This window comes from Microcebus murinus, chromosome 14 (genome assembly GCF_040939455.1).
Source record: "Microcebus murinus isolate Inina chromosome 14, M.murinus_Inina_mat1.0, whole genome shotgun sequence".
Taxonomy (NCBI): domain Eukaryota; kingdom Metazoa; phylum Chordata; class Mammalia; order Primates; family Cheirogaleidae; genus Microcebus; species Microcebus murinus.
This window is the reverse complement of record NC_134117.1, coordinates 23,866,400-23,885,834: the sequence shown is the minus strand read 5'-3', so window position 1 is coordinate 23,885,834 and position 19,435 is coordinate 23,866,400. Positions and strand designations below refer to the sequence as shown.

The following is a 19,435-nucleotide window of genomic DNA, read 5'->3' as shown; positions in this document are numbered from 1 at the left end:
CTGGTTGAAATGCTGGCTCCACTGCCTACTAGATGTCTGTTCTTGAATGAGTTACCTAACGTCTCTGAAGCTCTCTGTAATGTATGAGACATCAACATCTGCTGGACTCTTCCCTCTCTGAAATATATCATTAGATGTTTAGCAAGAGATTACATACTGCAGTTAAGAACTGTTTGCCCAGCCATCCTTCCAGAAAGACTAAATAGTGGGGAAGCACCCACCAGTTTTTACGGGTGGCTTGTAGAAGAAATAATCCCCATGATTTGTATTAATAGAACTCCTTGTCCTGCCCAGAAACGAGGAGAGGTGTTTGTGTTCTTGCCTGAGCAAGCCTGCTGCACGTCTGACTTTGTCCAGCCCCAGCACACAGATAAGCTAGTACTCTTGGTTTCTGGTAGCTGAGCAGTCCTCAAGACTTCTCCTTGGTGAAGTTCTGCAAGTCTTTGTTCTGAGTTCGTAATTTGTCCCATGGCGTTCTGGGAATAATTAATGACTTCAGTATGCTTTTGTTGTTGCCCAGCCTGGGGCTCGTGACATGAAGATGTCTTAGTTTAACTTTCACTGTGGCACTCATGTTGGTTTGAAGTTGATCTTTTCTTTTGAGTCAGAACTGAGGCATTTAAATGGGTGTGTGCCCAAACCCAAGGAAGATAAGAAAGGTCCCTTATCTGAGACGGTCTCTGTCTGCGTAGCCTCTACTCTTAAGCCTTTGGGAGTAAAATGGCCTTACATCTGGAGATTATCTCCTACCCTAAAAGCCTGGCAGTTGCTGTCCTGTTCTGATAAAACCCTCTTTCTTCAGATTCCTAGATTGTGAAACAAGACACCCCCGGCCCTCAGCCCTAGTCTCTGTCAGCCTTAGTCAGCCAGATGATGTGGGTGTGGGAACAGTTCGCCAGGTTCCCTGAGAACCAAGGCATAGGAAGGTCTCCAGCTTGCTCCTTGTGTGGGGATCTTTTGTGTGTTGGGAACAGATAGAACTTTATGGCTTTCCCAATCATTTACCCCATAGAACTCAGCTCTCCAAAGTGGGTCAGAAGCAGAGTCCTAGGACCTGAGGGCCCTGACTCCATGCTCTAGAACCCCACTGTCAGATCCAGTGTAAGTGGCAGACTTCTAAACAGGACTCTGGAGCACTGACCAGGGACCCGCTTGTCTGCTTAACATTTTACCTGAGCCTCAGTTCTGGTTTTTGCTATGTTTTTCCCTATTGGTAACTTCTGATCTTCTAATATCTGACTCCTGTATTAAAGTAAAGGAAAGAGCCTTTGGAGCTAGAAACTTCAAATCTTTTCTCTAGCTGTGTGACCTTGGGCAAGTTACTTAAACTCCATATGCCTCAGTTCTTCTGCAATTGAAGAATACCTACATCATAGGTTTGTTGTGACATTAAGTGAGATGTTGGTTGGTTGGAGTTCCTGGCATGGTCAGGGTTGAACAGGTGACTATCTTTCCCCACCCCAATCCCAGAATTTAAAGATTATAAATGTATAAACTGCCTACAAAAATATTGCCAAAAGGTACTTAAACAGATTGACTACATTAAAAGAATGAATTACACTGGCCATGATCATATATGTAGTAGTAAGTCTTAAATAATAAATTAATCAGAATCCAGAGGGTAATATTTTCAGTGGTGCTATCTTTGGGGTTTCTCTGCACTGGGGAGGAGGGGGCTGGGTGAATGGAAGGAGATCTTAGACACTGCTTGGGGCCATCACCAGTTGTTAACCTGCAACATTTTGACAACATAATCCTGCTTAATTCTAGTTTAGTTTGACTTCCTTTTCTTTTTTTAAGTTGGTGAATTCAGTGTTGAATTTAAATCTGCATTGACAGGCAGATGAATAAAATCATTTGAAGGGGGATTTATTCTTTTGGCCCATCATATACGAGCCTGGATCATGTACATAGAAGAACTCTTTTTTTCAGGCTATCAGAAATTGCTAATGATCATCTTGCTTCTTAAATGCGAAAGCTGGCTACTTTATCACTAGGTTGTGGTAATGTTTGTAGGGCATAGCAGAAACTCACTTTCCTGGGAATGCTTGAGTTTGCCAGTTCAGCCTCTTTTTCTTCTCACTCCCCAGATCTCAATGCAGGTTGGTCAGTAAGGGACAAGGAGAAGTTAATTAATGAAAAAGAAGCCATCATCAGCAACCACTTATTTATTTATTTGAGATAGGGTCTTGCTCTGTTGCCCAGGCTGGAGTGCAGTGGCACTATCATAGCTCACTGCAGCCTTATACTCCTGGGCTGGAGCAATCCTCTCACCTCAGCCTCCCAAGTAGCTGGGACTCCAGGTGTGCACCACTATGCCCGGCTAATTGTTTTTGTGTGTGCTTTTGTAGAGAGAAAGTCTCACTGTTGCCCAGGCTGGTCTCTAATTCCTGGCCTCAAGCAATCCTCCTGCCTCTGCCTCCCAAAGTTATGGGAAGCAATCACTTTTTTTTTTTTTTTTGAGACAGAGTCTCGCTTTGTTGTCCAGGCTAGAGTGAGTGCCGTGGCATCAGCCTAGCTCACAGCAACCTCAATCTCCTGGGCTCAAGCAATCCTGCTGCCTCAGTCTCCCAAGTAGCTGGGACTACAGGCATGTGCCACCATGCCAGGCTAATTTTTTTCTATATATATTAGTTGGCCAATTAATTTCTTTTTATTTATAGTAGAGACGGGGTCTCGCTCTTGCTCAGGTTGGTTTTGAACTGCTGAGCTCAAACGATCCACCCACCTCGGCCTCCCAGAGAGCTAGGATTACACGTGTGAGCCACCCCCTGGCCCACTTTTTTAGTGTATATGATATCGTGGTAGGTGTAATGCTTTGGGTTAAATACTGCCTTGCACAAAGGAATTAATAATCTTGTAAGAAGATAAAAATAGACAAATGTTGATTAGAAATACTATCTTGAGGCTGGGCGCGGTGGCTAATGCCTGTAATCCTAAGCACTCTGGGAGGCCAAGGTGGTAGGATCGCTCAAGGTAAGGAGTTCGAAACCAGCCTGAGCAAGAGCGAGACCCTGTCTCTACTAAAAATAGAAAGAAATTAATTGGCCAACTAATATATATATATAGAAAAAATTAGCTGGGCATGGTGGTGCATGCCTGTAGTCCCAGCTACTGGGGAGGCTGAGGCAGGAGGATCGCCTGAGCCCAGGAGTTGGAGGTTGCTGTGAGCTAGGCTGATGCCACAGCACTCACTCTAGCCTGGGCAACAGAGTAAGACTCTGTTTCAAAAAAAACAGAGAGAGAGAGAGAGAGAGAAAGAAATACTGTCTTGAGTAGCATCCATACAAGGATGATTCATTAGGAAATCAGGAAGTCTATAATGGAGTTTTAATCATTTATTTATTTAGTTAGTTAGTTTTTGAGACAGAGTCGCGCTTTGTTGTCCAGGCTAGAGTGCCATGGCATCAGCCTAGCTCATAGCAACCTCAAACTCCTGGGCTCAAGCAATCCTGCTGCCTCAGCCTCCCCAGTAGCTGGGACTACAGGCATGCGCCACCATGCCCGGCTAATTTTTTGTATATATATTAGTTGGCCAATTAATTTCTTTCTATTTATAGTAGAGACGGGGTCTTGCTCTTGCTCACTCAGGCTGGTTTCGAACTCCTGACCTCGAGCAATCCGCCCGCCTCGGCCTCCCAGAGATTACAGGCGTGAACCACCGTGCCGGCCTGGCTTGGAATGTTTTAACATAGGAGTTGTTTATCTGGGATAAGCCACCAGACATATATTTGTTATGTAAATTGAGGACCTGCAGGTTTGTCTTGCATACCCTTAGGCCTGTTAATGGGTTACAAAGGACGTCTTCAAGAAGGGAGGGGGCGCAGGGCGCTGTGGCTCTCGCTTGTAATCCTAGCACTCTGGGAGGCCCAGGCCGGAGGATTGCTCAAGGTCAGGAGTTGGAAACCAGCCTGAGCAAGAGCGAGACCCCATCTCTACTAAAAATAGAAAAAAATTAATTGGCCAACTAAAAATATATAGAAAAAATAGCCTGGCATGGTGGTGCATGCCTGTAATCCCAGCTACTGGGGAGGCTGAGGCAGGAGGATCACTTGAGCCCAGGAGTTTTAGGTTGCTGTGAGCTAGGCTGATGCCACGGCACTCTAGCCTGGGCAACAGAGTAAGACTGTCTCAAAAAAAAAATAAAAAGGGAGGGGGACATGATGAGGCATGTCTGACCGCCCTTCTTACGGTGGGCAATTTAGTTTTAGAATATTCCTTTGGCCATGAGGGGGTCCATTCAGTCAGCCGGTGGGGGTTGAGCCTTAAGATTTTATTTTAGTTCACACTCTATAGCAGTGAGGGTGCAATCCTTGCTTTTCCTGAGTCTCAAGGAAATGGCTCAGCCAGCTTGGCACATTCATTTCCTAGTCAGGGAAGTCGAGGTGACCTTGACCGTCCGTGGGGACCTGCAGCAAGCCCTTTGTGTGTTTTGCTGGATTCTAATGATCACAAAGTACTTTTGGCACCTCACCGTGCTGTGAGTGCTGTGTGCTTCTAATTTATTGTCGGGGGAGGGGAGGTCAAATTGCAACAATCAAATTTCTGACTTCCATGGGTCATGTCTAGCACAGTATCACTGCCATGGAGGCCTTGGATAAATAACACAGACAGAAAATTGTTGCAGAAAATAAAAAGATGAGATACACTCGCTTTGAGGCATGGAAATTGTAACTAATTTGCAGCCTAAGAAGTTATTAGAAAGTAACTTTGGATTTATAAAGTTCCTCTGAAGATTGTTCTCAGTAGTCATTTTTGCATACCCAAATGCAAACTGGGACCTTTTGTCCTTTGCTAGTGTTGTCTTGGTAGAGGATTCAGGCCCCGCAAGAGCTGCTGTGACCTGGTGTTTAAGGGAGAGTGGCCAAAAGAGAGTTGGGTTACACCACCAACTAGGAAAAGTCAGAGCAGGACGCCAGCCCCAGGGCCTCTGCCTCTTATGCAGAGCTTGCTGTTGGGGAACCCTTTTCTCCTTAAACTGAATTTAGTGAAGAAAGCACAACAAACTTAAGGGGGTGAACTTTCCTGAAGCGAGAGTTAGTTTAAATATAGACGATCTGCTTTTCTGGCAACTTGGAAGCTGCTGTGGGACTTGTTGTACCTTTTGTAAGACAAGTGAGGAAAGATGTTGGCACCTGTACACGCGCAGTTTGTTTATGAAATATAAACTCTCCTGTAGAAGTGAGGGCTCGAGAGGTCAGTGTCCAAGGTAGCATGTCCTTCCTACCGTAGCTGGGGAAAAGGTGCTTCTCCAGGCCCTCCCTGTGAATCGCCTCATTCCCTAGAGAAAGTTGGGAAGGCCGAGCTTAATGCGCTATTATTTATTGAACCCCGACTCTGGCAGGGGTGGGAGTGGAAAGGTTTCTGGGAAACTGTCCCTGGGCTTGATTTTCCTTTTCAAGGAGGAGAAACAATACCTTGGGAGCTATAGAGTCAGTCCTTATTCAGAGAAATGTCACTGTTTTCAGCTTTAGGGACTTGATTTATGTTCTCCTGAGCCTGGTCAGCTGAGGGGTGCTCTCGGGAGCAGGCAGCAACCCCCGCTGTGCTCCTGTTGCAGGCCCCGGCTCTAGGTGGGCCGGGCGCTGGGCACCGTAGATCTGCAGCACATCCTCCGTGCTCCACAGCAGCTGTCTGAAGTTTTTTCTGCTGTGCCTGAACTGATGTCATTTCCCTCTTGGCAGACAGCTTCAGCTTTGCTGCGTCTGAGATATGTCACGAGAAGGGGGGAGCCAGGCGGGGGGAGTAGCAGGAGAGCAAGAGGGAGCTGCCTGCTGGGTCCCAGGACTCTGTTTACTTTCTCTCCTTTGCTAAGGAAGGCGGGTTAACTGGCACCGTGAGCACAGGCCCACCAGGGGCAATGCTCCTTGCAAGACCTTAACTTTTAAAAGCCCTTTGTTCCAAACGTTAAGTGTGGACGATGCTCTGGCAGGATGCCTTTCCTTTTGGGTCTTAGACAGGTAATTGAATTGGTTCTACAGGGATTGGGCTTGGGAAGGGAAGAGGGGTGGGAGCTTGTGTATTGCACTACTGCTCTGGGTGGAGGGAGTATTTTAGAAAATGTCTCTCTGTTATCACAGGCCTGCTCCCACACAGAAATTCCCAGTCTTCCCTGTTTGTTTGCTAGTTGCTCCTCACTTTCAGAGCCACCGTGTTCTTAACCCCTCATTTCCGTGGGGTCTCTCTAGGACTGTCCAGTGTGATTTTCCACAGACACCATAAAGCTGTTTCTGAAGCTTCCTGGAGGAAATGGTTGGTTGAAGAGTGAGGCTGGGGACAGGGGAGGCAGGGTGGGATTCTTGCTCAAAATCCCTTTCATTCCTTCTCCATTTTGACTTGGCTAGTTAGTGGAGATTTCCTCCCGGTCCCCTCTCTGGATCTGAGGGGACTCCGGGTGGTGGTGGTGGTGGGGGGGGGTAGGGGTTCTGTTTTTCTTTTAAAGGGAAGCCTTTCTTCCTTTGAAGCATGTAGTGGAGCTGTGTGGCTGAATGACTTCCCGGACACCTCAAGGGGACAGGGTGTGGATGTGACCCCATCTTGGCCTTACCGATTTTTCAAGGCAAACAGACCCTTGTGGCAGAGATTTAATTGCTTTGCAAGCCGCTCTGTGAAGTAGGGGCTGGTAAATTAGAGTCGGTAACCTAGTGTGGAATGAGAAAACGGTAGCCAGCGACCAACTGCTGTCTGCTGAGAACACAGCTGTTGCCAACTATTTGTTCCAGGGCTTCTGAGAGTCGCACACCCCACCCCCTCTCCTGTCTGAGAGGCATGTCTGTATCAGAATGCATAACTGTAACCAGCAGTAAGCGGGGGTGGGGATGGCCACACACACCCTCTGCTGCCTGCTTCTGGGTGAGAAAAAGCCACAGATGAGCTCAAACCAGAAGCCTTAGAGTAGAGCTGCTAGGGACTGCGGCTTCACTCTCACTCTGAGAACAGAGCTAGGTGAGCAAATCTGCCTTGCAGGTACCTCACATTCTGTTAAAAGGAAGCTTCTCTGTAAAGTTCTAAACATTCCATAATGGCTCCTTGTTAATCTTCAGTGTCCCTTTGATGCAGCTGATATGCGGAAGGGTGCCCATTTTGAATACCTCCCCAACCCTCTAAGAAAGGCTGTCCTTTTAACCTTTGGGCAGGGTGAGCCCTGGGGAGGATTTGAGCAGCCTTGGAAATAGGACGGGTGAGGCACCCCATGCTATGTCAGCAGGCGGGGTAGGGGGAAACTGCCGACATAGTGGAAGGAGTGGGGTTGGAAGCTGGAGATACCTGCCTTCATATCTTGACTCCCCCAGCATCTTGGGCAGGCCCCTTAACAGCTCCAAACCTCATCTTTGAAATGTAGATAACAATACACCTAGTGCAAGAGGATTTCACAGAAGAATGTAAGTAAAACATTAGCACCTTGGCTGGCAGACAGTAGGCTTAACTATTATTTTTCTCATTCCTAAAGGATGCAGGACTGCAGGGGTACAGGAAACTAGAAGATAGGGGACAGTGCCTTTACAAAGGTGGTGTGTATGGCCAGCGGGAGCCCATAGCCATGGGGATGAGCTCTTGTATCGTCCATTTAGTGACTACTTTGTGCATTTACTTACAGCTGGGAGGCCCCCTCTTCTTGTACCAAGTTACCAGTAATCTTATGTACTGAGATGGCAAGAAGGGGAGGGCGTGTGTCCAATGCTCCCTGCTGAATGAAGTGGTGGGTAGCATGGAATTAAAATCTTCGAGGACAGTGGGGGTTGGGAAGGTTGTCATGGGAGCATCTTAGAGCAGATGAATCTTTAGCCCTCATTTCTGAACAGTTTCCTGGTAGAAGACTGAATTAGAAGACCTCTGAGGGCCCTTCCTGCCCTAGGCTTCTGTGATTCAAACCTTGCCTATACAAACTTGGAGTATTTAGTATTTTTTGTTACATAATTTTATTTCTTGTATTTCTGTGTCTGACAGTGTAACTGTCCTTTGTTGGAACCATGTAAAAGCCAGACTTCTAAACGTCACTTGGTGATAAATCTCTTTAAAAAACCCCCACAAAAATAATGTATACTATTAATCTCTATCATACCTTATGTGCTTTCGTTTATTTTTTTTTCCCCCTTAATCCATGTCCTATGTCGTATTACTCTATTTTTATTGAGGTGCAGGCTGTGGCTTAAGGAAGTTAAGCCATTTGTCCAAAGGTGCTCAGTTAGCTAGAGAAATGGTATTGGTGGCTGGGCACAGTGGCTCATGCCATTAATCCTAGCACTCTGGGAGGTCAATGCGGGAGGATCACTTGGGGTCAGGAGTTCGAGACCAGCTTGAGCAACATTGAGACCCCATCTCTATTAAAAATAGAAAAATTAGCCAGGTGTGGTGGCACACGCCTGTAGTCACATCTGCTTGGGAGGCTGAGGCAGGAGGATCGCTTGAGCCCAGGAGTTTGTGCTTGCTGTGAGCTAGATGTCACGGCACTGTAGCCTGGACAACAGAGCAAGACTCTTGTCTCAAAAAAGAGAAATAGTAATTGAAGTGTTTTTTTGTTTTTGTTTTTGTTTTTGAGACAGAGTCTTGCTTTGTTGTCCAGGCTAGAGTGAGTGCCGTGGCGTCAGCCTAGCTCACAGCAACCTCAAACTCCTGGGCTCAAGCGATCCTACTGCCTCAGCCTCCCAAGTAGCTGGGACTACAGGCATGCGCCATCAAGCCCGGCTAATTTTTTCTATATATATCAGTTGGCCAATTAATTTTTTTCTATTTATGGTAGAGACGGGGTCTCACTCTTTCTGAAGCTGGTTTCGAACTCCTGACCTCAAGCAATCCACCCACCTCCGCCTCCCAGAGTGCTAGGATTACAGGCGTGAGCGCCTGGCCTTTTTTTTTTTTTTAACCAGATCTTTTCCAAATCCTGGATTTTTCTCACTACTCAGACTGCATTGCTTGATGTCTGTGAGAGTAGAGTGTGATTAATGCACTGTTCTAGTTAGAGCATATTTATTTCTAGCCTGCCCAGGTAGGAGATAAGAGGCTGCTTGCCTCTTTATATGTCCATTTGCATTTTACTATATGGAAGAATCTCAGCTTGCAGCATCTACTGGAAAATGCCACTGCATGGAGATTTTGACTAATTAATGAATGTGGCCTGGCACAGAGGATACAAAATACATAAGCCTTACTTCCAGGGAACTTGTTCTCTAATGCAATAGATCTCAAAACCATAAAAATCACCTGGGAGTGGGGCTTTTAAAAATGTAATCGCTAAATCTGGGGCCAGGGACCAGGAATATGCATTTCTTTTAAGTTCCCCAGGTGTTTCTGACTCAGGTTGTTTCTGGCCACACTTTGAGAGACCTTCGTCTAGGTTTTAGTGGTATAGAAATAACTACAAGACAGCGTGCTGACACTGTGACAGAGGAATGCCCCGGGACTCGGAGAGCCCGAGGAAGTGTCTAAATCAGGCCTGGAGAGAGGGTGGATATTAGATCTGAGTCTTGAAGGATGAGTAGGAGTCTACTAGACATATGAGCTGGGGAAAGAGCATTCCAGACAGATCAGGTAGGGAGTGATGTTTTTATTTTCTCTTGCTTATGAGAAGGGAAACTGTCATTCATCTCTGAGTCTTTTTTTTTGAGACAGTCTCGCTTTGTTGCCCAGGCTAGGGTGAGTCCCGTGGCGTCAGCCTAGCTCACAGCAACCTCAAACTCCTGAGCTCAAGCAATCCTACTGCCTCAGCCTCCCGAGTAGCTGGGACTACAGCCATGTGCCACCATGCCCAGCTAATTTTTTCTTATATATTATTGGCCAATTAATTTCTTTCTATTTATAGTAGAAACAGGGTCTCGCTCTTGCACAGGCTGGTCTCGAACTCCTGACCTTGAGTAATCCACCCGCCTTGGCCTCCCAGAGTGCCAGGATTAGAGGCGTGAGCCACCGCGCCCGGCCCATCTCTGAGTCTTAATATTGAGCTTTCCTGGGGGAAGACAAGGACCTTGACTCACCAGGTATTGGTGTCTTTTGTGGACACAGAGAAGTAGGAAAACATTAGGGCCCTTCAGTCTAGTAATGAGTGTGGCATGATTTCAGTGTCTAAGGGCAGATAAGCCATAGCATGTGTTAGTTCTTGCATGCTAGGGACAGGTGACACAGCGTACTGCAAACTACAATGTTAACTAAAGGATGACCTTTTTGTGCTTAGAGGAGCCAAAGTTCAGAAGAAGATAGTCACTTAACTAAACTTTTTGGGTACGGCACCATATACCAAATTTTAGATACAACGGACAGTTAGGCATGCTATCTCTTATCTAACATGATCAGATAATAGGTTTTCTGGCTAAGAGAGAATCCATCATGTGTACCTAATAAATGGATTACTGATTTTCAGAGAATATGATTGCAACAGAATGTTCTTAGTCTGCTGATTTGAATGAATTCTATTTCATGTTGATCAAGGCATTGATTTAGTAATACTGAAGGATTCTTATTATCAACATTCTATGTCTGAAAATATTGTGTACCTATTCTATTCAAAGCATGTTGTGGATACCAAGAGGTATAAACTCAGTCCTTGCCATGAGGGGGAGTTTACAGTCACGGAAAGTAGAAAAAGTGCACAGGTAATTAGACAAGGCGGTGGCAGATGATATTAAAGAGGAATGGAATGCTGCAGGAGTTCAGAGGTGTGAAGAGACCACCCTTCTGCAGGTGGCCATTTCCACATCCGGTAATATCAGCTGTTGTGCTGTAGGTGTTAGGTGTGTGGAAAGACCAGTCGATGGTGAGTTCTAGTTAATGGAATGCAGAATGGATCCATAAAGACGGTAATTTACATCTTGCATCTAGGAATGTTGCCTCTCTCTGTGAGAAGGACCCCATCATTCTCCCAGATTGTCCACACATATGAGATTGGATGATCCCTGATCCTGGAAATGAGTAGTCTCCAACAAAACTGGGGAAGGCAAGGGAACCCTCTTAGAGTCCCTTGCCCATGTTGGAATTTGTCATGGAAAGAGGCACAGAGGACAACTACTGGCCCAAGGGGCTATTTGTATTCTTGAAAGGGTGAGCTCTTACCAGGCCTGATGCTGTATGTGACAAGTCAAACAGAATGTTGAATGGCACTTACTCCAGGAAGTTGGCCTTACAGTCTCCCAAGGAGAGCACTGAAAGGGCTGACAGTAGCAGCCTAAAGCTTCAGTGTGGGCACCATGGCTGGGGAGAGGGAAGAGGGAATTTGCCAGCTTCCAATTTAACCCCTAAACTGCTGAATATTAGCCAGCATTTACTTGGGGCATTTATTTTTTCACTGCAAAGTCACCCATGAGGGAGGTGGTCTTATCTCCTCCTTTTTATTTTTATTTTTTAGAGAGAGGGTCTCACTCTCTGTCACCCAGGCTGGAGTACAAAGGCAGGATCACAGCTCACTTTAACCCTGAACTCATGGGCTCAAGTAATCATCCTACCTCAGCCTTCCAGAGTGCTAGGATTATTGGCATGAACCACCATGCTGGCCTTCTTTTTACTTAAGGCCTTAAGGCCTATCTTCTTTTTACTATAGGAAACAAGCTCAAGAAGTTGCCCATCCAGATCCCAAGGCTAATGTGTGGCAGTAATGGGACTGGACTACATGTCTTGGTGTTGCCCTGCTCCTGCACATTGCTCTGGTTTGGCACATACACCCACAGTCTGCTGTGGGCCTGCTGTGTGCTCTGCAGAGGACCAGGTGTTGCTTCCCAGTCACTGGTACCCTCTGTGCTTAACCTCTCTCCACCAGGATCAGGACAAATTAAGCAAGATCCTGCTTTGGAAGGGGAACTAGCTGTATATAACGCAGCAAACACCAAGGTGACGTTTGTTTGTACTACCAAAGGTTGAAGCCAGGATCGTTATCTGAACTGATTTGTAAAACTCTTCTGAGGGTTCCACATAACACCTCGGTTCCCTGCTGTCACCTAAAGGTGAGAAAGGTGGTGCTTACCGAAGCCCATCCAGGTTAATTTTTGAACCCTCAACTATCTCTGTTGAAAGAAGCTGCTTTTTGTTTTTTAGTTTTTTTTAGAGGAACATGGCTTGTTTTTCATCACACCTCTGTTATCAAAGCAAAGAGAAAGTGGTGGCCTGGACAGTAACTTAGTGGAAAAGAGGACTGTGGCTGCCAATTTTGAAACTTTTATCTAGGATGGAGCCAAAGAAAACAGTCACTTCCTCCAGTGATATCCCACGAGTGTGGCCCACCCCCTTCCTCCCTTTTGCCTTGAAGAGATAAATTTTAGTCCATGAAAATAGAATGATTTGGGACTATTTAAAAAATTGCTTTGAAACTCCTTTTTCTCCCTTAATTCCCTGGGATGCAGATACTAGTTTCTTAACTCTTCTGGAGTTCCTAGACTCTGTTGCTAATTTGTAGCAGCAGTGAGTTGCAAGAGCCTTGAATGTTGACTTGCCTGTAGCCATTTCTGTGCTCCTCTGTAGCCATTGCCTCTCTGGGCGGGACTCAACTGAGCCTGAACGCTGGACCTTATGAGAGGCTTCTGTAGCTGGTTGCTGGAAATGGTGATTTAATCTTGGGAGGTGACTGACTTGACTTATCTTGTTCTTTCAAATGGAGAGGAGGGACAGCGACAGAAAGCTATATGGCTCCAGGAGCAAGGGAGGCTTGCTTTGACAATGGCTGAAATGTGGCATGCTGACTTCGTTTCCTGAAAGTGGCTTAGGGTTTGCTGGTACTGTGTTGCACGTAAGACATTGGTTCCCTTGGGCATTGCATCAGGGAGACCAGAGTATTTATTATTGTTTCCTTCTCTTGCTAAACACACATGATTTCAGGAGCTCCCACTGAACAGTGATGCATGGTCTCAATTTGGTTTTAGGTTTTGTCCAACTTACCATGTGGTTTTCATCAAGGGTTTGAAATTCCTGGTTACCCACCAGGCAGGGAGTGGTGTGAATACCTGTGACCTCCCATCTCTCTGGGCGAGGCTCTGGAGTTTGAGGGCTAGGCTAGGCTAGGCTAGGCTTGGACAGGCTGCTAGCAAAAATAGAACATGCAACCATTCCTGTGTATTGTATGAGGTTCTAGATTTATGGGCCAGGCCTGGATAGTGCTGTGTTACTGTAAACCTGTCATGGCCAGAGAGCCATGTGTCAGTTTCTCACTGATCATGTGAAAATCACATCCCTATATGTTGCTGCCTGTACCATGTAGCTAAGAGGCACAGGGAGTGTTGGGGACGACTAGCTCCTGTGGTCACTTGACTCGGCAGTGAGCAGGTTCAGTAATTTCTGAAGATTTTTTTGCTAGGGTAGGTACACTTGTGAGATTGACATTTTTCCTACTCGCAGGAAAAAGGACACTCTAAATTCCTCAGGGAATTTAGAGTCAGGAGTCTCTGAGACACTCGGGGAACACGATTGGATGGAACACAGTTCTGCACAAAATTATGTGATGCAATTTGTCTAGAGCAGTGGTTCTAAACTAGGAACAATTTGCCACCCCCTCCCACTCTCCAGGACATATGGCAATGTTTGGACGTTGTTGGTTGTCGCAACGAGGGGAGTGGGAAGTTGCTACTGTAGATCTAGCGAGTAGAGGCCAGGTATGCTGCTAAACATTCTACAATGTACAGGAGAGTCCCCTACAAGAAATTATCTGACTCCAAGTGTCAGTAGTGCCAAGGGGGAGAAACCCTGGGGTAGGAACCACCGATACATGGCACTCCACTCTGCTTAGGAAGCGGGAGTCACAGGAGGGAAGGACTGAGTTGTTACAATAAAAGGGAAATAGGTATACGTTTTCCTGCTGCATCGTACATAATATGTGTTTGTTTTGTTTTGTTTTTGTTGGGTTTTTTCTTTGAGACAGAGTCTTGCTTTGTTCCCCAGGCTAGAGTGAGTGCCGTGGCATCAGCCTAGCTCACAGCAACCTCAAACTCCTGGGCTCAAGCAATACTGCTGCCTCAGCCGCCCGAGTAGCTGGGACTACAGGCATGCGCCACTATATCTGGATAATTTTTTCTATATATATTAGTTGTCTAATTAATTTCTTTCTATTTATAGTAGAGACAGGGTCTCGATCTTCCTCTGGCTGGTTTCGAACTCCTGACCTGGAGCAGTCCGCCCACCTCTGCCTCCCAGAGTGCTAGGATTACAGGAGCCACCGTGCCCGGCCGTAATATGTGTTAATTACCTGTCCAGAGATATAGGATCTTGTCATTGGTTGTTCCTTCGATCAGCAGGTTCTATGTCTTATCAACAGCAGGTATAGAGTCATTTTTTGTGAGCCAGTATATGTGAGCAAGCTCTTCTGGAACTGAAATTTCATCTCTTTTTCTGAATAATCTGGATAACCATCCTGTAAGAATGGCAGGATCTCAGTAGTACCCAATAACTCTATCTGTGCAGCTTAATGATTTTAGGGATGGTTGTTTTAATAACTGGCTGAATTTCAAGCCACGTACCTGTTGCTGTGGCTTGGGCTTATTGTACTCTATTGATGATAGCATATTAAATCTTCCCTTTTCTAAATCATCTGAAGTCTGTTTTAATCTTTAAGTCAAGGCCTCAGAGTTCAGAAAGTTCTTATATTTCTTTAAAATTTTTCAGAGTCTTTTGGAGATACAGACTCCAAATTCCAAAGACTTCTTTTATCTTGCATCTGTTTGCAGTGAGACCATTTTTAAATGTGACCCTTTGTTCAAGGTAGAAGTAAACAGTGCCCTTGAACAGCACTGAACTTTTTGCTGGCGATAAATCTCTGGTACTTGTCCCTAGACAGACAGCTGTGCAAAGCAAATCCTGTTATGATCTCATTTGTTCCCAGAAAGTCTGCTGCTGTGGGATGGAACTGCTGAGAAAAAAATGGGGTTAAATTTAGAATTATGCTTAAAATGAGGAATGAGATGTGGCATGTGCTTTTCACTGTCTGATGGAAACTGTGTTGAATTTCTTTTCAAGCACATCAGCAAATTAATTTGTACCTTCAATATTTCATATCCTTTTGGAACTTATACCTCTTTCTTTCTAGGCAAAGAAGTGAGTATTTTAGGCTGGGCGGCAGTGGCTCACACCTGTAATCCCAGCACTTTTGGAGGCCAAGGCGGGAGGATCACTTGAGGCCAGAAGTTTGAAGACAGCCTAGCAACATAGCGAGACTCTATCTCTACAAAATATTTTTAAAAATTAGCTGGATATGGCTGGGCATGGTGGCTCACACCTGTAATCCTAGCACTCTGGGAGGCTGAGGCGGGCGGATTGCTGGAGGTCAAGAGTTTGAAACCAGCAAGAGCGAGACCCCATCTCTACTATACAAAATAGAAAGAAATTAATTGGCCAACTAATATATATAGAAAAAAATTAGCCAGGCATGGTAGCGCATGCCTGTAGTCCAGCTACTAGGAAGGCTGAGGCAGAAGGATTGCTTGAGCCCAGGAGTTTGAGGTTGTTGTGAGCTAGGGTGATGCCACGGCATTCACTCCAGCCTGGGCAACAAAGTGAGACTCTGTCTCAAAAAAAAAAAAATTAGCTGGGTATGGTAGTGCATGCCTGTAGTCCCCAGCTACTTGGAAGACTGAGACAGGAGGATTGTTTGAGCCCAGGAGTTCAAGGCTGCAGTGAGCTATGATCATGCCACTGCACTCCAGCCTGAGCAACAGAATGAGACACCCCTGTCTCTTAAAAAAAAAAGTAGCAGTAGAAGAAGTGGGAAGAGCCATTTTTAGGGCATAGTAAAGACATTGATGAGCTGAAACTCATTCATAGAAAGAACACAGAACCAAAAGTCAAAATATCAGGGTTTTGATAGTCCTGATTCTGTCATTTGCTATCTTAGTCTGCATGTCAGTTTCTTATCTGTAAGTTGGAAGTAGTAGCACCTCTTCTGACCTCTTGCAGGGTACTGGCTGGAAGGCTCAAATAAGAGGTTGGCTGTTAAAGAGGTGTGGAAATCTTGAGTGCTCTATGTAAAGGTGTATTATATGTATATTAATTATAATACATACTCATATGTGTGTGTATATCATCATTGCTCCAAATGGTGAACCTGAGGATTTGCCACTTTACAAATCATTAAATAAAGAATAAATTCTGTTAATTAGATTGTACTTACAAAGGGACAAAATGAACTTGAGTAATTAAGAAGCTTGTCAACAATAGGAATTGAAACGTAAACTGTTTTTTTTAACCTAACAGTTATTACAGAATACCACGAAGGCAAAGTCCATATCTTATCTGTCATTGTGCCTGTCATCCTGTTTGAAAGCTTAGGATAACCTCTAAACACTAAATTCTCTCCACTAAATTTTGGGCTTTACTCCATAAACTTTTTTTAGCTATATGATCACTCTGAACCTCAGTTTCTTTTTTTTTCTTTTTTTGGAGACAGAGTCTCGGTTTGTTGCCCAGGCTAGAGTGAGTGCTGTCGCGTCAGCCTAACTCACAGCAACCTCAAACTCCTGTGCTCAAGCAATCCTGCTGCCTCAGCCTCCCAAGTAGCTGGGACTACAGGAGTGTGCCACCATGCCCAGCTAATTTTTTCTATACATATTAGTTGGCCAATTAATTTCTTTCTATTTATAGTAGAGACGGGGTCTTGCTCTTGCTCTTGCTCTTGCTCAGGCTGGTTTCGAACTCCTGAGCTCGGAGCAATCCGCCTGCCTCGGCCTCCCAGAATGCTAGGATTACAGGCGTGAGCCACGGCACCCGGCCTGAACCTCAGTTTCTTTGTTTCCTGTCTAAAGGGGAATAAATAACATAGGTTAAAATACCTAGCCCAGTGCTGAGACACAGTCACTGGGCAGAACCGGTTCTCTTCTCCATGCCTCAGGACGTGTTCCCCGCATGCAGTGGAGAGAGGGGCCCCTCTTTGTCCAGGTAGTTATTGCTGTGTTTAAGGTGCTGCTGGAGCCTGAGTGTAGCCAATTCAGATGTCTGCTTCTTACCTTTAGGTCTCTTTAGCCTGCCTTAACCTCAGTGTAAGGGGTTGAACACTCTACTAAGCTCAAGAGCAGGAGGTAATAATTAAGTAGGGGCCAGGCAATGACATGACTGAGTCAAGCAAATGGGATTATTGGCAAGTAGGCATGAGCTGGGTGGGTGGGAGTGTGGAGACTGGTGTAGCTGGAGGCCATGCCCATCTCTGTCCCAGCCTCTCTTACAGCCCTATAGGAATGTGGGCCTTGAATTTTCTAGGTAAACTGGAAACCTGAATTTTTTTTTTTTTTTTTTTTTGAGGCAGAATTTCACTTTGTTGCTCGGGCTAGAGTGCCGTGGCGTCAGCCTAGCTCACAGCAACCTCAAACTCCTGAGCTCAAGCAATCCTTCTGCCTCAGCCTCCCCAGTAGCTGGCACTACAGGCATGTGCCACCATGCCTGGCTAATTTTTTCTGTATATTTTTAGTTGGCCAATTAATTTCTTTCTATTTTTAGTACAGATGAGGGCTTGCTCTTGCTTAGGCTGGTTTTGAACTCCTGACCTTGAGCAATCCTCCCACCTCGGCCTCCCAGAATGCTGGGATTACAGGCATGAGCCACTGTACCTGGCCATGGAAATCTGAATTTTTACATGAATAAATGTTGGCAGTCAATTCCCTTTTTTTTTTTTGGAGACAAGGTCCCTCTTGCTCTGGCTAGAGTGCAGTGGTGTCATCATAGCTCACTGCAACCTCAAACTCCTGGGGTCATGCGATCCTCCTGCCTCAGCCTCCTCATTAGCTGGAACTACAGGTGCCTGCCACCACATGCAGCTAATTTTTTCTTTCTTTCTTTCTTTCTTTTTTTTTTTTTTTAGAGACAGGGTCTCACTCTTGCTAAGGCTGATCTTGAACTCCATTTTTTAAAAAGTTGAAAAACAAAGTTACCATGTGGGCACAGAACTCATTAGTGGGCCTATCGTGGCCTCAGGGCCACCAGTTTGCAGTCCCCACTTTCAGGAAGGGGAGGCAGTGACGCAACAGTGGGAAAGGAAGGGGAGGCAGTGACGCAACAGTGGGAAAGAAAGGACCTTTGTCATGGGACCAATTGTGGACAGATGACAGCTCTCCTTCTCTGAGTGCCACCTGCTACTTCACCACATGCTACCTGCTATTTCAGTGCTCAGCTCTCTGTACCTGCCCTCGCTAAAGAAGTATTTCTCAGTGGACTTATCCTGTAGCAGGAGAGGCCAATGATGAGGGATTGCTGAGAACTGCTTTTCCTTCTAAGTGTCCAGAAGTGAAAGAGTGGTACATTAACCTAGTGTCCTGTGCTGCTGCAGCCAGCTAGACCCCACAGGCTTGCATGCACTAGGACGTTGACAAGTGGACCTTAATGAAACCATGGGATCTGTTGCAACTTCCGAGTTTTGCTCTGGGATTTTCCTATCAGGGTCAAGTGTCTTTTTCTAAATTTGTTATTCAGGTTCCTAATAGCAACACAGGAAATGGATTTTAATTTCTTTGCTGGCTGCTCTGTTTGGGGGCTGTTTAATGAGGATCCAATTGCAGTGCGCTGTTAGCAGAGGCAGTCCTTGTGTGGATGGGAGTGTACCTAGCTAACATATCACTTCTTTTTATGTTTATGATCTATTTTTTTGTATAATGAGGCAGAGAGAGTATAAATAATTTAATGTGCCTTGATTCTACGTAGGTGCTCTTGGATGTAACTGTGTCGGAACATGTTTGGGATTCTAGAAAAAGATTATTAAGACTATTCTGTGTTTAGAGGGCAGGAACTATTTTTTGTATGTTCTTCATAGATCTAGGGCACTGGTTCTCTACGTGAACATAGCCAGGAGAGCGTGTTTTTATTTTATTTATTTTTTTATTCATTCCCAATTGCTGAAAAGAGCGTGTTTTTAAAAGGTAAATTTTCAGTAACTGCACCCAGAGAGTCTCTCAGTCTGTACTCTGAATAAATACTTCAGATGGTTTTGGGCCCATGGACCATATGTTGGGAAACACAACTCTATTTTGTTGCATTTATTGTCTCAGTGCATTCATTATTATTTGGGGGCAAAGTCACTTATTTGTAAGGCGCCCTGATTTGTCCTAATTCACTAGTGTTGCCTTTCCTCAGATTCTTGACAAGTGTCAGTCTTTGGGAGGTCCCAGACCAAATTGTTCCAGGAGGCCCTGACAGGTTGCAGTCAATGGGCTCTTGTCTCCCCTAAGCAGGGATCCCTGGAACTCCCCTCAGCAGCACACACCGCAGGCACATCTCACAGCAGCCTGGGCCTCTGTTGGTTCTAGGGTTTTCTCAAGTGTCACTAACTCCAGTCTTTGGCTCTACCCTTCAGGGTACTCTACAGCTAGAGGATGGGAGACAGGGTACTCCCGAGCTGGGATCCAGAGACCTTAGGTGGTAAACCATACTTATCAGATCTGAGGGATGAGGCTGAATCTTTTCAGATGAGATTTACTAGCTTGGTTAGAGGAACCTGCCTATCTAGCCCAGGCACTTTGTTCCTTTGGAAAATTACTGAACTCAACCGAAT

The 19,435-nt window shown here is 45.5% G+C and overlaps 2 protein-coding genes across 3 annotated transcripts in view; both read left to right on the top strand.

Annotated features, from left to right (window-relative positions):
* The window catches only part of SFXN2 (sideroflexin 2), a 113,664-nt gene that overhangs the window by 43,242 nt on the left and 50,987 nt on the right, over positions 1-19,435 (top strand). The window lies entirely within an intron of this gene.
* Positions 1-19,435, top strand: part of WBP1L (WW domain binding protein 1 like) — a 61,669-nt gene that overhangs the window by 19,546 nt on the left and 22,688 nt on the right. Inside the window, exon 1 of one of the 2 annotated variants that reach the window (XM_012770202.2) lies at positions 4,144-5,960. The exons of the other annotated variant lie outside the window; for it this stretch is intronic. Within the exon in view, the coding sequence (XP_012625656.1) occupies positions 5,934-5,960 (27 nt within the window). The 5' untranslated portion in view covers positions 4,144-5,933. Of the gene's footprint in view, positions 1-4,143; positions 5,961-19,435 lie in introns of those variants that run through there. 2 annotated transcript variants of the gene reach the window in all.